We start from the raw sequence: 18,171 nt of genomic DNA, 5'->3' as shown, positions 1-18,171 counted from the left end.
CTTTTGACCTCAGATGACAGGTGGAATTCCTGGTAAAATCAATGTTTTGTCCAAGAGTAGACTAGTGTTGAAATATTACTGTAACTCAGTCATGACACTCACATTAAGGGATTAGCCATTCATTGAACGATTATCCAGTCAAATTCAACTTGATGATCCCAGTTAACAAATATGTTACCTCAACTTACAAAGTAACAGTAATATAAAGAGAATTTCAGCCGGTACTGGCCTTCTGGAGGTAATGATGGCAAAACATGTAACAAGCACACTTATAAAAAAGAGATTGACTGTTTTAAGAATTAGGTTCCTTTAACAGCACAAGGAATTCAAAGGGATTTTCAAATTGGTAAATGGACTGAAGTTTATATAGCGCCTTTCCAGTCATACAGACCGCTCAAAGCGCTTTACACTAGAGCCACATTCACCCAATCACACTCACACATTCATACACCGATACACAGATTGGTAGGCAACTTGAGGTGAAGTGCCTTGCCCAGGGGCACATCGACATACAGCAGGAGGAAGCTGGAATCGAACCCACAACCTTCCGATTGCAAGACAACTACTCTTCCTACTGAGCCACAGTAGGAAGTTTGGAAGGTTTATTACGGTAAATATTTGCGCATTCTTTCCAACTTTGCACAACTCATGCTTAGCTGGTCTTCAGCCACTGCAATGAAAAAGATTTGCCATGTGTAGATGTGAAAGAAGTACTGAAGTAATGTGGAAAATTATTTCCTTTTTCCAAGCAACAAATAATGTGAGTTTTTACAGCTCAGAAGCTGGTTCAACTGGTTTAGGTCTTTTCAAAGGGAACACTAATCATGACCTGATCAGTACAACCACATATATGACTTCCCCTGCATTTCACAACCGGTAAGTTACCATGTAGGTAGTTCCAAGTTTCAAAGTACTTTATCACAAGTTAACTTGAATGGCGTTAAACCAGTCGTTTACAAGTCCGCCTTTCTGAAAGAGCTATACGATATATACAATGCTACAAGTTCATTTGTATCCTAGACTGCTTCTTACTGTGTTCAGCCCAGTCTCACTTCTTTTAGATTATAATCTCCAAGTCTAGTGGGTCAACAAACTAGCATAATTCAAGGACAGGTTCATAAATCACTGACAGAGTTCATGTTGTGACTGAACAGTGTATTCCAACATGCTTAATGGCCCTAATGAAAAGAAAACATTGTCTGTTACTGGTTATTTTAGCACTATCGCAGAAGGCCAGCAGACGGTATTGCTTTTTAATAACAGAAAAGTCCTGAAAAATCATTTTATGATCAACTCTTAGCTTGAACAGTCATGATCGATGTCAGCCCAGCAGGAACAAGGTTATTGAAATGAATACTCTATGGTGTGGAAGTTGTTCTTGTGGAAAGGAAACTCGATGTTAGCTATTTCAGTATCAGCAGGGTGTTTAAAATTTTAAAATTAAGTCAGATGAAGCATAGAGAAGCAAGATCTCATTAAAAGAAGACTGCATCTTCTACAGTGGCATGTTGGCAGTTCCTTCAGGTTGCTAAGACAGAGAGCTAAACTTCAGCAGATGCTGGCCATTTTGCTCCTTATCCACCTTATTCTTTCATGTTTCTGTACAGGAATCAGATTCAAGACTAATCAGCTTATACAGACGTACTGTTATTGTCATAATGAGTTGAATTCTCCATTGTGCTTTTTTGTCAATATACTTCTGGAAATACTTTCCTCTCCCCAAATCTTCTGTACCACACTTCATTTGAGAAGCAGTCTCTGTTTAAACAACACCTAATTTCCTCCCAAAACCTCCAGGCAAACCTGTGCTAAAAGACTAAGACATGACATATCTTAAAACTCTTTAATGTTTGATTCAGGATGCTGCATCTGCCTGTTGATCTCAAGCGTAAAGCCAATGCCAGTTGTTATAATATAGAGCCCAATACACTTAATACACTATAAATGTATCTATTTTTTATTTAACTTCCATAAAAAACCTTCATAATAGGGAAATAAAAACAGTGATACAATTAAGTTTTAATTGTTAATAGCTCCTTTATTTGATCATCTTAGTATGTTATTTTTGGTACCATGCTCAATATATATTTACTGATGTTCACAATTTGCCTGCTATACACATTACTAATACTTTCTTTTTCTTTTTTTAATTGTAAATGTACTTTCTAAAATTCAAGAGTTTAAATCTTTGTCTTTGTTTCTAATTATAACCCTGTTTCACAACAACTGCTATCTTCCACACAGTGCAACATCTCCTCTTCTCCTAATATAAATAATTAATGACCTTTAATGGCAGGAATGTTAGAAATATTGTTAATTATTTTGTTATGTTAATTATAGTTCTTAGAGAGAAGATTCTTTAATAAATGGCCACAAATCTGTGATCAGTGCATCTCTACCATCACTCAAAGTATACTAGAAACTGCTAAAATACCCTAAACAATTGTTCACTGTATATTTTATGTGGTACAGAAACCAAACTTATATGCAAGAAACATCTTTTTGCAAGTTCAAGCTTTCCCTCCCAGAAAAAACAACCTAAAGTGAATCATAATAACTGGGCTGTCATACAAAGCATTATGTCTACAAACTAACCTCAAACCACCTACTCAGTGTCTCGATATCAATGTGAACTGCTGTGGAGTGAGGTGAATTTACAACCATTCTTCCAAGTCCATCTAGAACAGAGGCTCTAACAGTGCATGATAGCAGAAGTAAGTATGACCTCCAGCTTCCCCATCATTTGAATATTATTAAAATTAGTCTTTGAAGAGGCTAATTACTGGACAGGCTGTGTGCTTGTGTCTTTTGAATCCACCTTTCATGCTGGGTGTCTGCTGGGGGTTTCTGGGTGGGTGGCGGTGGAGGGGGGGCAGGGGTGGTGGCGAACAGCCTGCATGCAATACGTGAGAGGCCCCATGTACGTACTATCAGCGACATCAGATGGGAAGGAGGAAGGGGGGGGGGGGGGCAGCATTGTGCGGCAGTTATGAGAACTGCAGTGTGTTGAAACAGACTGACTGCAACACTGCACAACCTAACATCCCACAACCATGCGCTGTCAGTCACACTGATACTCTCCTTTCCTGTTTTCTCACAGTTACACACACAAAACAAAGCTACATGGATTTACTTCTCTTAAGTTGGAAGTTTAGAATGAAGGGACTTTACAACCAATGTATAGAATTGTACACTTCACTGAATATTCAATATATGGATACTGAATTCTAATTGTCGAAGCTTTAAGTTTAATTGTATTTGATGGGACCTCTAATGAAAATGTGACAAGTGCTCTTCTTTTCACCTATAATACTCCTTAACTGATTCTACAGACCATGTGCCAAATATTTATACAGTGACAGAGATAAGAATCTTCTTCTTTTCTAAATAATACCTCCCTCCTTCTCTCACACACACACACACACACACACACACACATATATATATATATATTTCCATCCAACTGGATCAAATCTGGCCAAACCTGGTAAACCAGACAAACTGGGATCCATTTAAACGAGGTTGCCAGGTTTGTTTCAGAGTGAAGCAAGTGCAGTTTAACTGACACTCCACAAAATAATGGAGGGAGGAGACAAAGCTCTGAAGACCACTAGTTGTGGCGCTAAAAGGGTTAAGATCAGCCTGTGAGTAGACAGCTGAACCTAAATCCCACATACAACACCACCCCATCCTTCCTCCCCCTTTCATCCCCCCACCCCTTCTTCTGCTGGCGTGACGAGCAGGAACATGAAGCAGAGACCCTGACAAAATTAAGCCGGCTTAGAGCCTTGAAGATCCACAACACATACTTACGCTGTCCTAGGCGTCCAGACAGAGCTACCGGTCAAAAAGCAGAGAGCAGAGGAGGAGACGGAGAGGGGCATTAGACTTGATTGCCGGCACAAAGGTCCTCAACCAATGCGTCCTCGCAGGGTTGTATTCCCTTTTTTATTCCTTCTCCTCTGTGTGGCACACAGACACGGTGGGCACCAAAACACGCATGCATGCAGTCACACATACACATACAGCCAGACACACACGCAACCCACAACTCCCCCTGGCATGGCATGCATGTTTCTCATTCTCTTGGCTCTTCTTAAAGCTAAAGCTTTCTGATCTGTCCTTTTTCCTTTCTCATTATCTATGTCTGCTCCTCCCTTCCCTTTTTCAATATCCTCTTTCTCTCACTTGACTACACATGCAGTCGGCTTCTCTTCGCAGCCCCCACCTTCCCTCTCTTTGCTTGCCTCCCTCCCTCCCTCCAGCTTGTGCAGCCTCCCCCTCCATCTCCTCTCCTCTCTCTCGTCAGTGTGTGCTTAGTGAGAGGCCATTATCTGAGCCACAGCAGGCACGTACAATGCAATGGAGTGTGCAGTGAGCAGAAACACAGAGAGCAGTGGGGGATAATCGCTGGTAGCAGCAGCCTAGGAAACAGCTCGGTGCAGCACAGCTCTTACCAATGAGAACACCTCTGTCTGACTATATCCACGCCCTTCAGCGTTGCTTGCTCTGCTGCATTTGATGGCGTTACTTTTCAGGCTGTCTCTACTAAAGCTCCAAAATGACAATTTTGGCTTTGTCCAAGCTCCTCTGCTTTCGATGGCTGAGGCGAAACAGCAGCTGGCAGGCAAACAGACGATCTCAATTAAGAGGCAAAAGGAAAATAACCAAGGAAAAGCAGCATTATTTTCTATATGTGCTGCAAACATCATCTGCTCCTTCTTACTATGATTTTTTCACTCCTTCTCTGAGGATCTAGTTTTGGCAAAACTATATGTCGCCGGTAACATCTCGACATTCTGCGTTCATATCAATTCCTCATTTTTTGTAAACTCTTCAGCCTCACACTTGTGGCTGAAAACATATCCTACTGACTACTGGCATATCCTACTGATAAAGAGTGCGCTGTCTTGCTGATGGTCTTGCTGGCCTTTCCTAAACAATCCCAAGGATGCAGCTGACGTGAATGGTTTCATTGGATCAGCTGTTTTTAAGACCATGCATCAAAACTCAGTGAGGTCAACTAATCCAGCCATACTGGGAACAGAAAATGAATACCTGATGAGAATGATATGCGACAATCATGTAAAAGAAAAAGTGCATTGGGCAACGGAGATGAAACATCCGATGACACTCCGATAACAGCGAGTCGAGGAAGAAATGATTGTGGAGGAAGACACTGAGGGAAGTCTGTAGAGACAAGCTGGTCAGCTATACCTTTGACTTTCTGTAATTAGAAAGAAAAGCTCTGCAGAAACAGGACATGTTGATAGGATTGTCAGCTTGCAGCCAAGCGAAGACAGTTGTCTCCAGTAGTCAATCCATTACATCTTAGTGCAGTGACAACTCAAAGACTGCTCTCGCAGGTCGTCCAGCTTGCAATAACACACACCTGGTATTCTCTCCTCGCCATCCCTTTGCCTTGGCTTCGTTGCCAATATCATTATCAGCCTCGTTGTGATAGCAGGATGTTTCCTCTCGCCCACTTGCTGGCTGATAGGCCTTGTCATCCTCTCTTCTCTCTTACATTCCTGGACTTTAGAGAGCCGATTTAACCAGGAAGAAGTGGTGGAGGAAAGAAGGGACATAGCTATCTCCCCATGCAGATCGCTCAGAACCACTGCTTGGTGTTTCTCTTACATTACTCAGCATGTCAACCACACTGCTATGGCTGGATTAACTTCAGTTGTCTTTCCCTGCTTTGCTTATTCTGGCTTTTCCTAGCTCTCTTGGTCTCCCCTACTTTCTTAGTTTCTCATGCTTTTTCAACAGCCTCTGACTCCCTTTCTCACTTAGTTCTTCTGTTCAGTTTCCTGAGCCTCTCTCCCCCTAGTACAGCTCCCTGCATTACCGCTCCAACGTTTTCTGACGCTCTCGATCTAAACAGAACACCGCCTGTCCCGTTGTTGCGACACATATTTGTATAAACACACACAGATGAGCAACAAACTAAAAGAGAAACACGGCGCAGCTGAAACTGTCAAAGGAAAGGAGAGAAGTAGAGCGCTACGTCACGTGACCACCGTGTACCAATCAGCAAGAGGGAGAGCAGAGAGCAAGAGAGGTAGGAAACACAGACAGTGGTGACGCAACTGCCTCATCATTATCGATGTCTCCCACCAGGACGTTGCCTCCACCACTGGGTGGGCATAAGTAATATTGGCTTAACTAGCCCACTCCATAGTATCACCAATCCCTCTCACCAACGGACACTTGAATACACCCATCTGACTCGTGCTCGCTCACTCCCTAGGCTGCGGTGACACAGCATTTCTAGCTCATGGCTCTTCTTAACCCCTATATCACATGCTCTCCTCCCACAGCCCTTTGTGCACACAGAATACAACATGTCCTTTTTAGTCTTGGAATTCTGCTCTTATCAGCAGTCCATCCTTTTACAGTTTAATTAGGAAGGAAAAAGGATTTCAGCTGATATCAAATGTAAATAAACAAATGTATTAAAAGAGACTAAAATCACATGACTGTGGCAAGCTTTTTTAAAATAATTATAAAGACTTAGAAACATGAGTGCAGAAATCAGAACTTTCAACAGCACAAACCCCGGTAAGTCTGTCTCTTCACATGTATAGTAAAAAAATGTGGACCAAAATATTAAGGTACAGGTTGAAGTCTCAGTGGTGGGAATGTGTTTTTAATCGGCCCATAGAAATCTTGAAAAATTATGAAGGACCAACACAACAAGCAAGAAAAACAGTGTATTTTTCTTCTTCAGCTATCGAGCACAACTTTCAGAGTAAGTTTTCACTGGACCTTAGGTTTGTGTGTCCAGCATGTTTTGTGTGTGTAGCCAACGGGATGAGATTCATTAGCCAGTAAAGGGGAAACAATGCATTTTATGATCTTTCTATGGATGTAATTTATCTCATGGCACCAGAACTCACAATATTAAAATGACACAATAGTCTGCATCTGTCTTGCAGAGCTCTATCAGTATATGACTTCATCTGGTGACGTAAATGTAAGCTATGAACTACAGATCTATGAGTGCTTTAAGCTTTACACTCTGTTGCATTTAAGTTCGAGACGCATTGTGAAGTAAAGGAAAGGAAGTAGTTCTTGAATTGTTGTTGACAGCCTTAGTAGTTTATGATCATGTCGGTGTGAACAGACCACATGATGTTCTTGAAACACCATATCCAAAAACTAGAACTAAAGTGCAGACTTTTTAGTTGACATTGATAGTAAGGCTGTCATTGCAATATCTGTGTGTGCAATATTAAAATTGGGACTGTTTGGATTGTAGTAATAAATGGAGACTGTTAGATGGAGTCTTTCTCCAATAACTACGGACACCTGATAAAACTGAAAATGTCCAAAACAACTAACGTCACAGAAGAAATTGGAAGAATTTAATTAATTTATCGAAACTGATATAGTGAACTTATTATTTAACAATATTAGCAACATTACATGACTTTCTAATATTATTCAGACCTTTTTAGTAGACTATGTAAAACCGAAGATAAGATTGTTTTAATGTCATTGCAGAGAGGAGAGACGCCACTGTCTGAACTGGCAATGCTCCGAAATTTGCCTGAAAAAGTTACAATTGCGGGCTTTATGAAGAAGTTTTTGTCTCAGCCATTGCAATAATGAGGACAAGGATGTTAATGTGCAAAACCGCAGACTTTTGACCACGATGAAGTTAGTTCAGGTTGGATATTAGATATTCTTGATCCCCGGATTCAGCAGGGTCTTCCTCCCGTACGACCTGTGACTTGATGCAGGCGGTCTGATTACAGGCAGCTGCTCTCTGCCTGCTCCCTCCTTCTACAGATGCTTTTTTGCTTGAGGACCGTCAATAAATTTCCAAACCAAACACGCTGTTTCATGCTGGTGTTGTTTTGTGTGTTTTGGAAAATGTTTGTATGTCTGAACAGCTGATTTTACGTGTGACCAGCTGGTTTAGGATGTTATGAATACAGCCACCCATCTGTGTGTAATTCAGAAAGCTGCACAATGTCATTTTTGTTTTCTTTGTAGCCTTCAGGTGTTGTTTATGATGTAAAATTATGTAAAATTATATTTCGGGTTGACCCGCTCCAGCCATTGTGGTCCTTAATATTATTGTAGCCACTCTTGCTACTGAGTAGGTCCCAAATACCAGGTACCGGGCGGGAAAAAGCAGTAATGGAAAAGCTTGCAAAATGGGCTGAGTGGAGTGGAGCTGGCCTAAGCAGACCCTGTGAAAAATGAATGAGTGTGTGCATGGTTGTTTGTGTATTGCCCCGCAATGGACTGGCGACCTGTCCAGGGTGTACCCTGCCTCTCGCCCATAGACTACTGGAGATAGGCACCAGCTCCCCTGTGACCCACTATGGAATAAGTGGTAGAAAATGACTGACTGAATTTGTAAACACTGTGAATACAACGATGAGCTACCCACTAGCTGCTAATGGCAGTACACTAAAATAGGCATTTGATTAGCAGCTTCCTATCATGTGACACCAAAGGGCTATTTTACAGTTTGCTTAATGACTTGGGACTGCTTTTGATCCTCTAAAATATTCAGACTGATTAAACCTTAACAGAATAATTCTGTATTAAACAAAGATTCTTAGGAAGACATACTTTTCCAAATTCTGAAGCATTTAATCTATTCATAAAGGCACCCAATATTGTGTTGAGTAAGCTGGATCCTTTAACCCATAGTTAATGTCTAACTGTAACCTTGCACTTGTTAATGCCTAACTTATGTAGATGGTAGGTCACAACAATAATATAGAGCTGCAGAGTGTGAAAACCACCGTGAGGCCCCACTACAGCTCAAGACCCACCTGTCTGAGATCTATTCTGGTCAGACCAGTTTCTCTTCTTGTCCATGCATGGGCAAATGTAAAACAGACAGCTTATAATGTCAAAACTACTATGTAGTTTATGTTTACGGTTATGGTTTAGGGTTAGGTTTAGGACATGCCAATTTTTGGGCAATATATGGGCCCATCCTTTAACCTTACAAGGCTAGTCAGGGTTCCTACACAGTTAAGCTCCCAGTCCATTTAAACACTTTTTTTTTTTTTACCGTGTCCTGTCCACTCAGAATTGTTCTCGGAGTGCCAAGAAAAAGCCCAACAGATTTACTTTCACAAGTGGAGCATTACAGCTAACGCTTTAAAGCTCTGCTTGGTATTTATAAAAATAAACTTTATTAGAAACTGCTTTGGGATTATTTCAATTGTTACAGACACGGAGACAGAAAGAAAAGGAAAAAATTAGAAGCACGAAAGAGAGAGAGGTGGGGCAAAAAGGAAAAAGATAGAAAAGGAGAAAAGAATGGAGGAGACAAAGAAGGATGAAGAGAATACAAGATAACACCCTGCTTGCTTCTACACCTGCAGAAACTTTCATATTAACAGCTTTTTTACCAAAAAGTGCACAGTACTTATGAATGCAAGATGTATTTAGTGGTAAATGTGCCTCAATATAACATTTAAACAGTTTTTAAAGTATAAATACAAGATACCACTGTGAAAAAATGGTAAATATGTTTCTAAAAAGGTCAGGCTTTAAATATGGATCCTGCAAAAACCACAGGTTGGAAGGATAGGCTGTGGATGGATGAACAAAGATAGATGGCTGGATTGCTCGTAGTTATTAGAATTATAAACTTTGGAAATCCAAATATTTTTCATTTCTTTTCTCATACCTATCCATGCTTGGAAAGTGCTTAAATCAAATTCCAGGTTTGCCCATACTTGTAGGAACCCAATAAAGTGGATGTTTCTTAGTTTTAAACCAGTGGCAAAATATTAAAAATGAAGTTACCAAAAAATATAAGAATCAATCATTCATTTTAAAGTCTACTGATGGTTTTAAACCTGACATTTCATTTTTTTTAAATCTGACTTTATTTTACTAATTTGGCTATAACTGAACTGAACTGTGAATAGAGTGAATAGACAGTAGAATTTGAGTTGGAAATGTTTCTGCTTGTCTTGAAATTACTTTGTTATGAACTTGTGTGAATAACCTGAACTGTACTGCAGTGAGACAACTTGTTTCCAACACATGTATTTATAAGTGATTCACAGACATGAACATAAAGAGGGGGTTCATCTCACATAAAACTACTCAACAATTCTGGTCTTTACCACCATATGGTCTAATTTTATCAAAAAATGAAAAAATAGAAATTCATCAGCCAACTAGAATTTAGCTTTAAGGTGAATTTCCTTTAGGTCATCTGTACAGCAACAGCTTAGACTCCTCTTTAACTAAATAAAGTTTTTAACTAACAAAACATTATTACTGCAAATGCTACAACTAAAAGCAGCCTGGAGCCTTATCTTCTAATTAGATTTAACTGAATTCACTTCACATAAGACCAAGACTTCAATATGAAATTCTAAAATGTAATCAAGCTTTTTAACTTTTCTTGGTGGAAATGAAATCACACTTACGGTAAAACTGCTGTAACCTGGCATTGAGAGAGTGAGCGGAAGGCACAAGAGAGACTCCTAATCTTCCATTGATCACCTCGGCTTACATAGAAGTCAAACTGTCATCAGAATGAGTTGTCTCACGCCCTCGTCCTCTTTTTCTCTCCATTTCTCTTTCTCTCCATCTCTCTCTCACATCTCTGCCTCGCGCTCGTTGTTTCTCAGTAGCATGTAGGAAAGGTTTTGGTAGTAGGAGGGATGACTGAGAACAAAAGTCCATCCTCAGCGGTGTGTGTTGAGTTGTTGCATATGACTAAGCCTGACTCATCTTTCTCTTCTCTCCTCTGCTAAGTACTGAAACAAAAACCCTAACGTACTGAAGGCAGCTTTGAAATGTAACTAGCACATTGCAAGTGGGAGGTCTGAGTGCATGAAGAAAACCAAAAATAGTGTAAAGAACAAATTGTTTGCTTTTTTTGATAAAGTAATTTAAATAATAGATGATACAGCATTAGACGTTTCTTTTTTTTCTTTTTTAGGACACTTTAAATGCCGGCTCACAGAAACATAACAGTCATGTCAGGAGGGTTACCCTCCTCTAGTCTCTTCCTGTCAGCTGACACTTTCCTCCTCCATCGCTCTGATCTAACTCTGTACAGTCCCCTCCCCAAGCACATTGTTCTGCAGTCAAACAGAATCAAGGTCATCTGATCTGACGCCCCTCCTACTTCCCACTTTGCCCCCAGATCTTTTTTATCTGTCTCACACGCACATATACACACACATACAATGCAAACATTCGTGCATACGAAAGTAGAGGTTCTATTGACAAAAGCAAAGGCAGCCTTTAAAGATTTCTCTCCATGCACGCAGCCAACTCCCTCACACACACACACAGTATTGGATTGTTCACACAGGGTCATTGGGTTTAATGGTGGGTGGGACATCAGGCTGAAGGGCATGGTGGGTTTAAAAATAAAAGCAACATAAAGTCTTCTAGTTGTGACTGAACAAATACTACAAATGTTATTCTGATCTCTTATCATAGTTGCTTATCAATAATTGCAATGTTGTTTAGCCCCTGAAACTGCCTGTTTGTCTGTTTTTGCTTTCTTTGTCTTCAACTGCTCCCAGGCAAAATGGTGTTAGGATCAAGGTGTGTTTGGGTGTGGATTAAAGCTAGGAGTGTTGTGTATCCAGTCTGAGTCATATCTGCTGACATTCGGCACGTGCAAGTCAGCACGATTCGCTCAGCTGGGGCAAGCCTGCACCTCCGATGCACCCGCCCCCTTCCTAAAGCCTTTGCACCTCTCCTCACAAAGAAAAATGGAGGAGGGGTTAGAGCAAAAGGAGGAAAAACAAATGGAAAGGTAGTGATAGGTGGGGTGGTCTGCTAGGGTGGAGGTACAAAAAAATATATAAGAAGAAAAAAATGGAGGTTGTTTTCAAGAGGCAGCTCTTTGTGCTCGAGGGTTGGGAAATGAAAAAAAGGAGCAGAATACAGTCGGTATACACAGTTCATCCTCTGCAGGGGAACATTGGATGTGAGACAAAGAGAGCAGAGGGGAAACAGGTGAAATAGATGGAGTCAAAATGCTTTAAAACAAAACCAGGTACACTATGTATCGCTGCCTGTCAGCTAACTCACTGTGTCACATCTGGACAATCATTTATTTGCTAATAACATTCAGTGGCAGCTCTCTGGCTGGTGAGATAGGTGACATCATGGGTGAAATCTTGTGAGGGACAAAATTCAGGAGCTGAACCACAGGTTTCTCAGAGAAAAGGGAAAACAAGTGAGATCTTCCTTAGGCCTGCACTGTGACTGGTTGCCAGCATTGTCTCTCACGACTGCGGCTAAGATTAGCTTCCCATATGCTCCAGTCTGGCATTGCCGGACTTAAAGGGACCACTACGCCACTTTGTCCACTGCAACTCTGCACACATCTGTTTATAATGCTCCATGTTCGCAGCAGATCATGGCAAGATAAGATCTCTGAGAAATTACCTGTTTCCATCTTTCTACCGTTTCTTATATTCAGCTCAAGCTGAATCCTCTCACATAAAGATTTTCCCCTGAATCTATTTAATTAGACCTCAACAACCAAGATTTTCAAGTGTGTGTTTCTATAGTAGGCACTTAAAGCTCCAACAGCTGTTGCACCGTATTACATAAAACCTGGCAGTGTCTGCCAGCAGAGGGATTCAGGATTGTGTACACCGTGTGCCCAGTGGGAGCAGCAAAGCAGGCGCCAGGGAAGTGAGAGTTAAAGACCTCGTGCAACAGCCTCGATGCTCCTCCCTTGTCTTTCCATTCATTTTTTATTAACTGCGGCACCAGGCGGCTGACGACCTCCCTCCAACATGAAGCCCAGCCACAACCAAAGACGACAACTAGCAGTCATAACTCATCTGCTGCCATTTAGGGTATTGATCCAACTGCAAGAATTAGTACAGCTTCCGCCCAGCATTGGTGCACATTGCACAAAGCTGCAAGCTGACCAGAAGAGCAAACAGTGCACAGACTTATTTCTAATTGATTTGTTACATCTTATACTTTATAGGTTAGCAAGAAATTAAATATTAATGTATAAAAATGAAACTGTTGAGGATTGTACACATTTAGGTAACACATTGCACTTCAGATGTTTTGCAGACATTTGGAGTCTTTTGATAAAACAGTTCCTCTGGAATGAAAGAAAGAAAGAGGAGTTTGTGCTGCCTGAGAACAGCTGACTGCTTAGTTTACGAGCAGGGTGGCAGTTAAAGGTTTGCTTTGTACCGGCAGCTAACAGCTGACCTTGACTTTATATTACTGTGCCTTGTTAGGGTATTCATACTCCTTAAACCATTTTCACATTTGGTTACCTTTCAAACACAAACGTTAATGTATTTAATTGAGATTTTATATGATAGACGAGTATAATAATGGTGAATATGTATTTGAACCCCCCCCCATCCCCTTTAGTTATTGCTTTGTACAGATGCTTGTCGTTTGGGGTTTTGGAGGTTTGTCTCAAATATCTGACACTGAAATTTTTGCCCATTCTTATTTACAAAACAGCTCAAGCTCGTTTGGACAGGGTGGAGAGGATCTGTGGACACCAGTTTTCATGTTCTGCCACAGCACTGGACCTTCACTGGACCAGTTTCACACAGTTATATGATTTGATCTAATCTAATCCATAATACTGTAGCTCTGGCTATATGTTTCTATGTGCCTCTTCCTCGGGCTCTATCAGATTTTCTTTCAGAAGTGACCTGTGTTTAGATCTATCCATTGTTTAGTCAACTCTGACCGGCTTCCTTCTCTGTGCTGAAGAAAATCATCACCACAGCATGATGCTGCCACTACAGTGTTTCATGCTGGGCATGATGTATTCATGCTGATATGTAGTGATAGCTTTCTGCCCCAAATCTCTTGTATGTAGGCCATAAAATTAGTCTCATCCTACCACAGCACATTCTTCCACTTGTTTGTTGCATCCTCTATATAACCAGTGGCAAATTGTTATTGGTCTCTTTCAACAATGGCTTTCTTCTTGCTACTCAGGACTTTCCTGTGTACATTTTCACATCAACCCAGACCACCTTCCATGTCCCTGCTGAAGAAAAGCATCCCAACAGCAAGAGGCTGCCACCATCGTGTTTCATGGTGTGGATGCAGTGTTAGGGTCACACAGCTGTATGCAGGTCAAACAGTTCTAAATTTGGTTTCATCTGAACAGGATAGCTTCTTCAACATGTTTGCTGTCTCCCCTACATAGCTTACATGTAAGGAACACATTTTATGGTTGCTACGTGAAAAAATGTGGAAAAGCTCAAGAAATATGAATATTGGAAACATATCAGAAACATCATATCATTTGAATTTGGGCTTCTTCATTATTAGACAACTTGAAACATGTACTATTTGTATCTGTTTAATGAAAGCTTTTATTAGCATCCAAAACCTTTCAGATCAGAGAAAAAGCCTGAACTATTTGCAACGTAAGTCTAAAGCTATGACCAACTATTAGATTACACATTTTGTTAATGCAGGTGGGTAAGCAGGCTGCGGTTTTTCACTGAAAAGTGGAAACCTTACAGAGCAGCAAACACATCAAAAGCTGACATTGAATGGAAGAGCTGATGTCAAACCCTCCACTTCCTGAATCTTTACAATATAGTGAACCATTTACTCACACACATATGCACACACACACAAACACATGGGGCTGGCTAAATTGGTCATGTGACCACCCTTCAATGCGTGGGCTAAAATTATAGTGATGATGTCATCAGAAATTTTGTGTTGCCACGGAAACTATGTCAGTGTTAACCCTTTGTTAGCAAGGCCGGGGATTCCACACGCGAAGCTAACACATAATATTAGCAAACATTCCAGGTGCCATTGCTGCTTTGAGCGGCATCTGTCGTGCTCTCTCTTACCTGTACAAAGTGTGAAGTTCATTATATGTATGAAGAGGAAATCCTGTGCATGGGCGGGGAAAGGAAAAGAATTCTTGCAAGTGCAGTGTATCTGTCTTGTAACCTGTTGTGGTAAACCCATTAGATACTGGTTGGTTTCCTGAACAGCACAGAAACTGTGCTGAAAAACAAAAAAAGTCCTAAAAAACACTGCCTGTCTGGGTTCCAACCACATTTTTTTCTCATAATGTTCAGCTTGTTGAAGCTGTTGTGCAAGGGCTGACAACACTTAATGATACCATATGAGTGCTTATTTGGATCGTCGAAATGAATGCCCTCTGCATGTGGGGTGTAGGTGGTGTTTATCTTTGTACAATCGGGGAAATGTTTGAGTAGGAAGCGGATCTTAAGGAGGTAAACATTCCAACCAGGACATGCACAGCAACCTCTGCGAACAGGAGAGCCAGAGGAAAAAGAACGCTAACTTGTTAAAACACAGGAAAGAACGTAGATGACTGTTTTCCCTGCAGACCAGATGGTGAAATATACTTTAAAGATAAAAGACTGTCTACATGTGGACAGAGATTAAAGCAGACTTAGAGATAAGCTGGAAGTTCCAAGAACTATGAACTTATGATGAAGTGATGGACTAACCCACATCTGACGTAACTGTAGAGATGAACTAGCCACTGTGACAAATTAAGACTTGGTAGTTATTTTTCTCCTTGTCGCATCTACAGACTTCCTATTTACAAACATTAGCATGTCCCGACACGGCATCCACGCACCACAGGTTAGTGTGCCCAGCAATCCGACACAGACGCATGCGTGACCCACTAACTTTTACTCCCTTCACCTCGTTTGACTCCAAAACCCAGAAGCAGGACGGCTTCCCCTCCCTGGCTCCTGAGCCAGCGCGCAGGGTTCCTCTTCCTCACTCCTTCCCTTCCTCTTTTTCCTGGTCTCTTGTAGTATCTACACATGTCTGGCTCTGGCACCAATCAGCGGGCAGCGTGGGATGCTTTAAACTGAGGATGCCGTCGCATCATTGCTGAGGCGCTCAGGCGAAATTGTGGTGACTTTTTTTCAAAGAGTTGGCTTGTTTGGAGTTCAGATGTCTTAGTTGATCTAATTCATCTGTATTCTTTCTGGAGGGGATATCCGGGATGAAATAATGATCTCACAGTCGTGGCGGAGCGCTGCAAATAGTCATATGCCATTCCAACAGCACAGACCATCACAGCTTTCTGTGTGTAATAGTTGTCCACCCGTGCACACAAAGACATGCAAACTAAACCAATATGTACACATGGATAGAAATGAGAAACTGGTAGCTGTGTTGGCTAAGCTTGATGGCAGCTGACGAGTTAAGCCAGCAGCAACATGAGAAGATCTTATGTACATGGGACAGAGATGACAGACATAGACACAAACCCAATGACCCCTTCTTACCTCAGCTGCTAGTTCAGGGTGTCCAACACAGCCTTGACTGTTGTCTTCAAAATATCCCACCTTTACCGCCAGTTGGGGGGGAGGGAAAGAAAATGGGAAGGGGAGGGAGGATGAAAGATTAACAATCAATTGAACAATGCGACATGGGACTGTTCAACGTAAAAATACCAGCAGCTGCATGACGCCAACCCGCTATCATCCCTGGCAGCTAAAAAGCAGCCGTGCATGGAAATCTTTTCTTTGATTTATGCTCAGCGTGAGCCGGCATTTTCCGCTGCCGGGACGGCGGATGAGATTCGGTTTCGCTTATACAATTATGTAATGTCTCCTTACACACGTTGGTGCAGTTTTTAAATGTACGTTCATTTCACAACAGGAAATATTACACCAGAGCATGCACAAGTGAGAGGGATATAAGAGGTGGAATAGATGGAAACACGAGCATGTGTTTCATTTTGCACAGCATGTCTCTGTTGTTTTCATTTGCCCTGGTTGTCTTTGTGTTGAATTATGAGTTTTGTCTCGAGCTGTTCCCCGGTCCGGCTAGTCAACACACACGCATACACATACACACACACACATATACATACACACAAACACTCTCCCCACTTCCTCACCCCTCCATCCCCACCTCCTTGCCTCCACCCACCTATCAATCCTAAAATAGTCTGGAGAGAGGAATATTTACCCTCCAAGCCTTGGAACTGCTTCGGTTCGTACTCCTCCGTCCGTTCACCAAATCCCCATAAGAGGATCTCCGGATACCTCTCTCGTCCTCACCCCCTACCCCTCTGTCCCTTTCTTCTCTCTCCGTGTCTCCCCACTCTGCCTTCTCAGTCTTTCGTCTGCGTTCCAGCAGCCCATTCAGGAAGCCATCTTGTGTTTTTAATCTGGTTTTACATGAGCCCTCGTATGCACGTTTTCTCTCTCTCTCTCTCTCTCTCTCTCCCTAGACACGCTAGCTCTCTCGCACTTCCCCTCCCTTCTGCCCCCTGCCTCTCTTGCTCATATGCCAATAGGTCTACCTCACACACAAATGAATACACACACACACACACACACACATACGAGGGATTTTTTTAAATGTGACTGCTATCACTCTTTCCTCCCACTCATGCAGTGTTTTTTTTTTCCTATCCTCCCGCATATCTCATGTCCCCCACAACCACCCACTCCCTCCTCATCTCTCTACATCAGTATACACTTGTGATCTAAAGCACTCATACAAATGTACAGAGCTCACCCGAGAGAGACGTCACACTACAGATAGCACACAAAGGCGGTCTGTCCACCAATCAGAGGCCAGGCCAGGCTCTGCTGCTAGGGTGAAAATGAAGGAGAGCAAGCGAGGGTGCTGAGAGGAATAGTAGAAAGAGGAGGTTAAATAAAAAAGGCCCTGTTTGAGTGTGTGTGTGTGTGTGTGTGTGTGTGCAGTGCAATAAAAGAAAGGGTGACATAAAGAGACAACGTGAATGTAGGTGGGAGGTGTGCGTGTGTGTCTATTGGGGGGGATGGGTCTTCTCTATGCTTGTCAATTATCTCCTCCAACTCGCCTTCCCTAAACAGTGCCTCTGGTATGTGGTATCGCTGTGCACCATCTGTGTTATGGCTGCCTGCAATAACTGGACTGGACTGCCCAGTAAAAGCCCCACATACACAAACACATGTACACATATTCAAACAGACCCTCTCGACGAAGACCACCACCACTGGTCCGACAGGCGAAAAATACAATTACACAGCAGAAAGCCTTTCATGCTGACTCAGAGCAAGCGAAGGCGATAAAAGCTGCAGATCGAGCACTTTTGGAAGCTGTCCCAACAGGTTGTCAGCTGGGACCGCGTCTGCATATCCGTGATCTTCAAAGCAAACATGTGGAAAAAAATATCTCAATCTTTCACTTTCAGGA

The 18,171-nt window shown here is 41.9% G+C and overlaps 1 protein-coding gene across 1 annotated transcript in view; it reads right to left on the bottom strand.

Moving 5' to 3' along the window:
- The window catches only part of tet3 (tet methylcytosine dioxygenase 3), a 46,556-nt gene extending 29,430 nt beyond the window's left edge, over positions 1-17,126 (bottom strand). The window contains 3 exon segments of the mRNA XM_047380799.1: positions 16,263-16,322; positions 16,951-17,102; positions 17,105-17,126. Of these exon segments, the coding sequence (XP_047236755.1) occupies positions 16,263-16,322; positions 16,951-17,102; positions 17,105-17,126 (234 nt within the window).
- Positions 17,127-18,171: the final 1,045 nt, after the last annotated feature.

Source organism: Girardinichthys multiradiatus, chromosome 12, assembly GCF_021462225.1.
Source record: "Girardinichthys multiradiatus isolate DD_20200921_A chromosome 12, DD_fGirMul_XY1, whole genome shotgun sequence".
Lineage (NCBI taxonomy): Eukaryota > Metazoa > Chordata > Actinopteri > Cyprinodontiformes > Goodeidae > Girardinichthys > Girardinichthys multiradiatus.
Note: the sequence above shows the minus strand (reverse complement) of the source record. Positions and strands in the feature narration are given on the sequence as shown.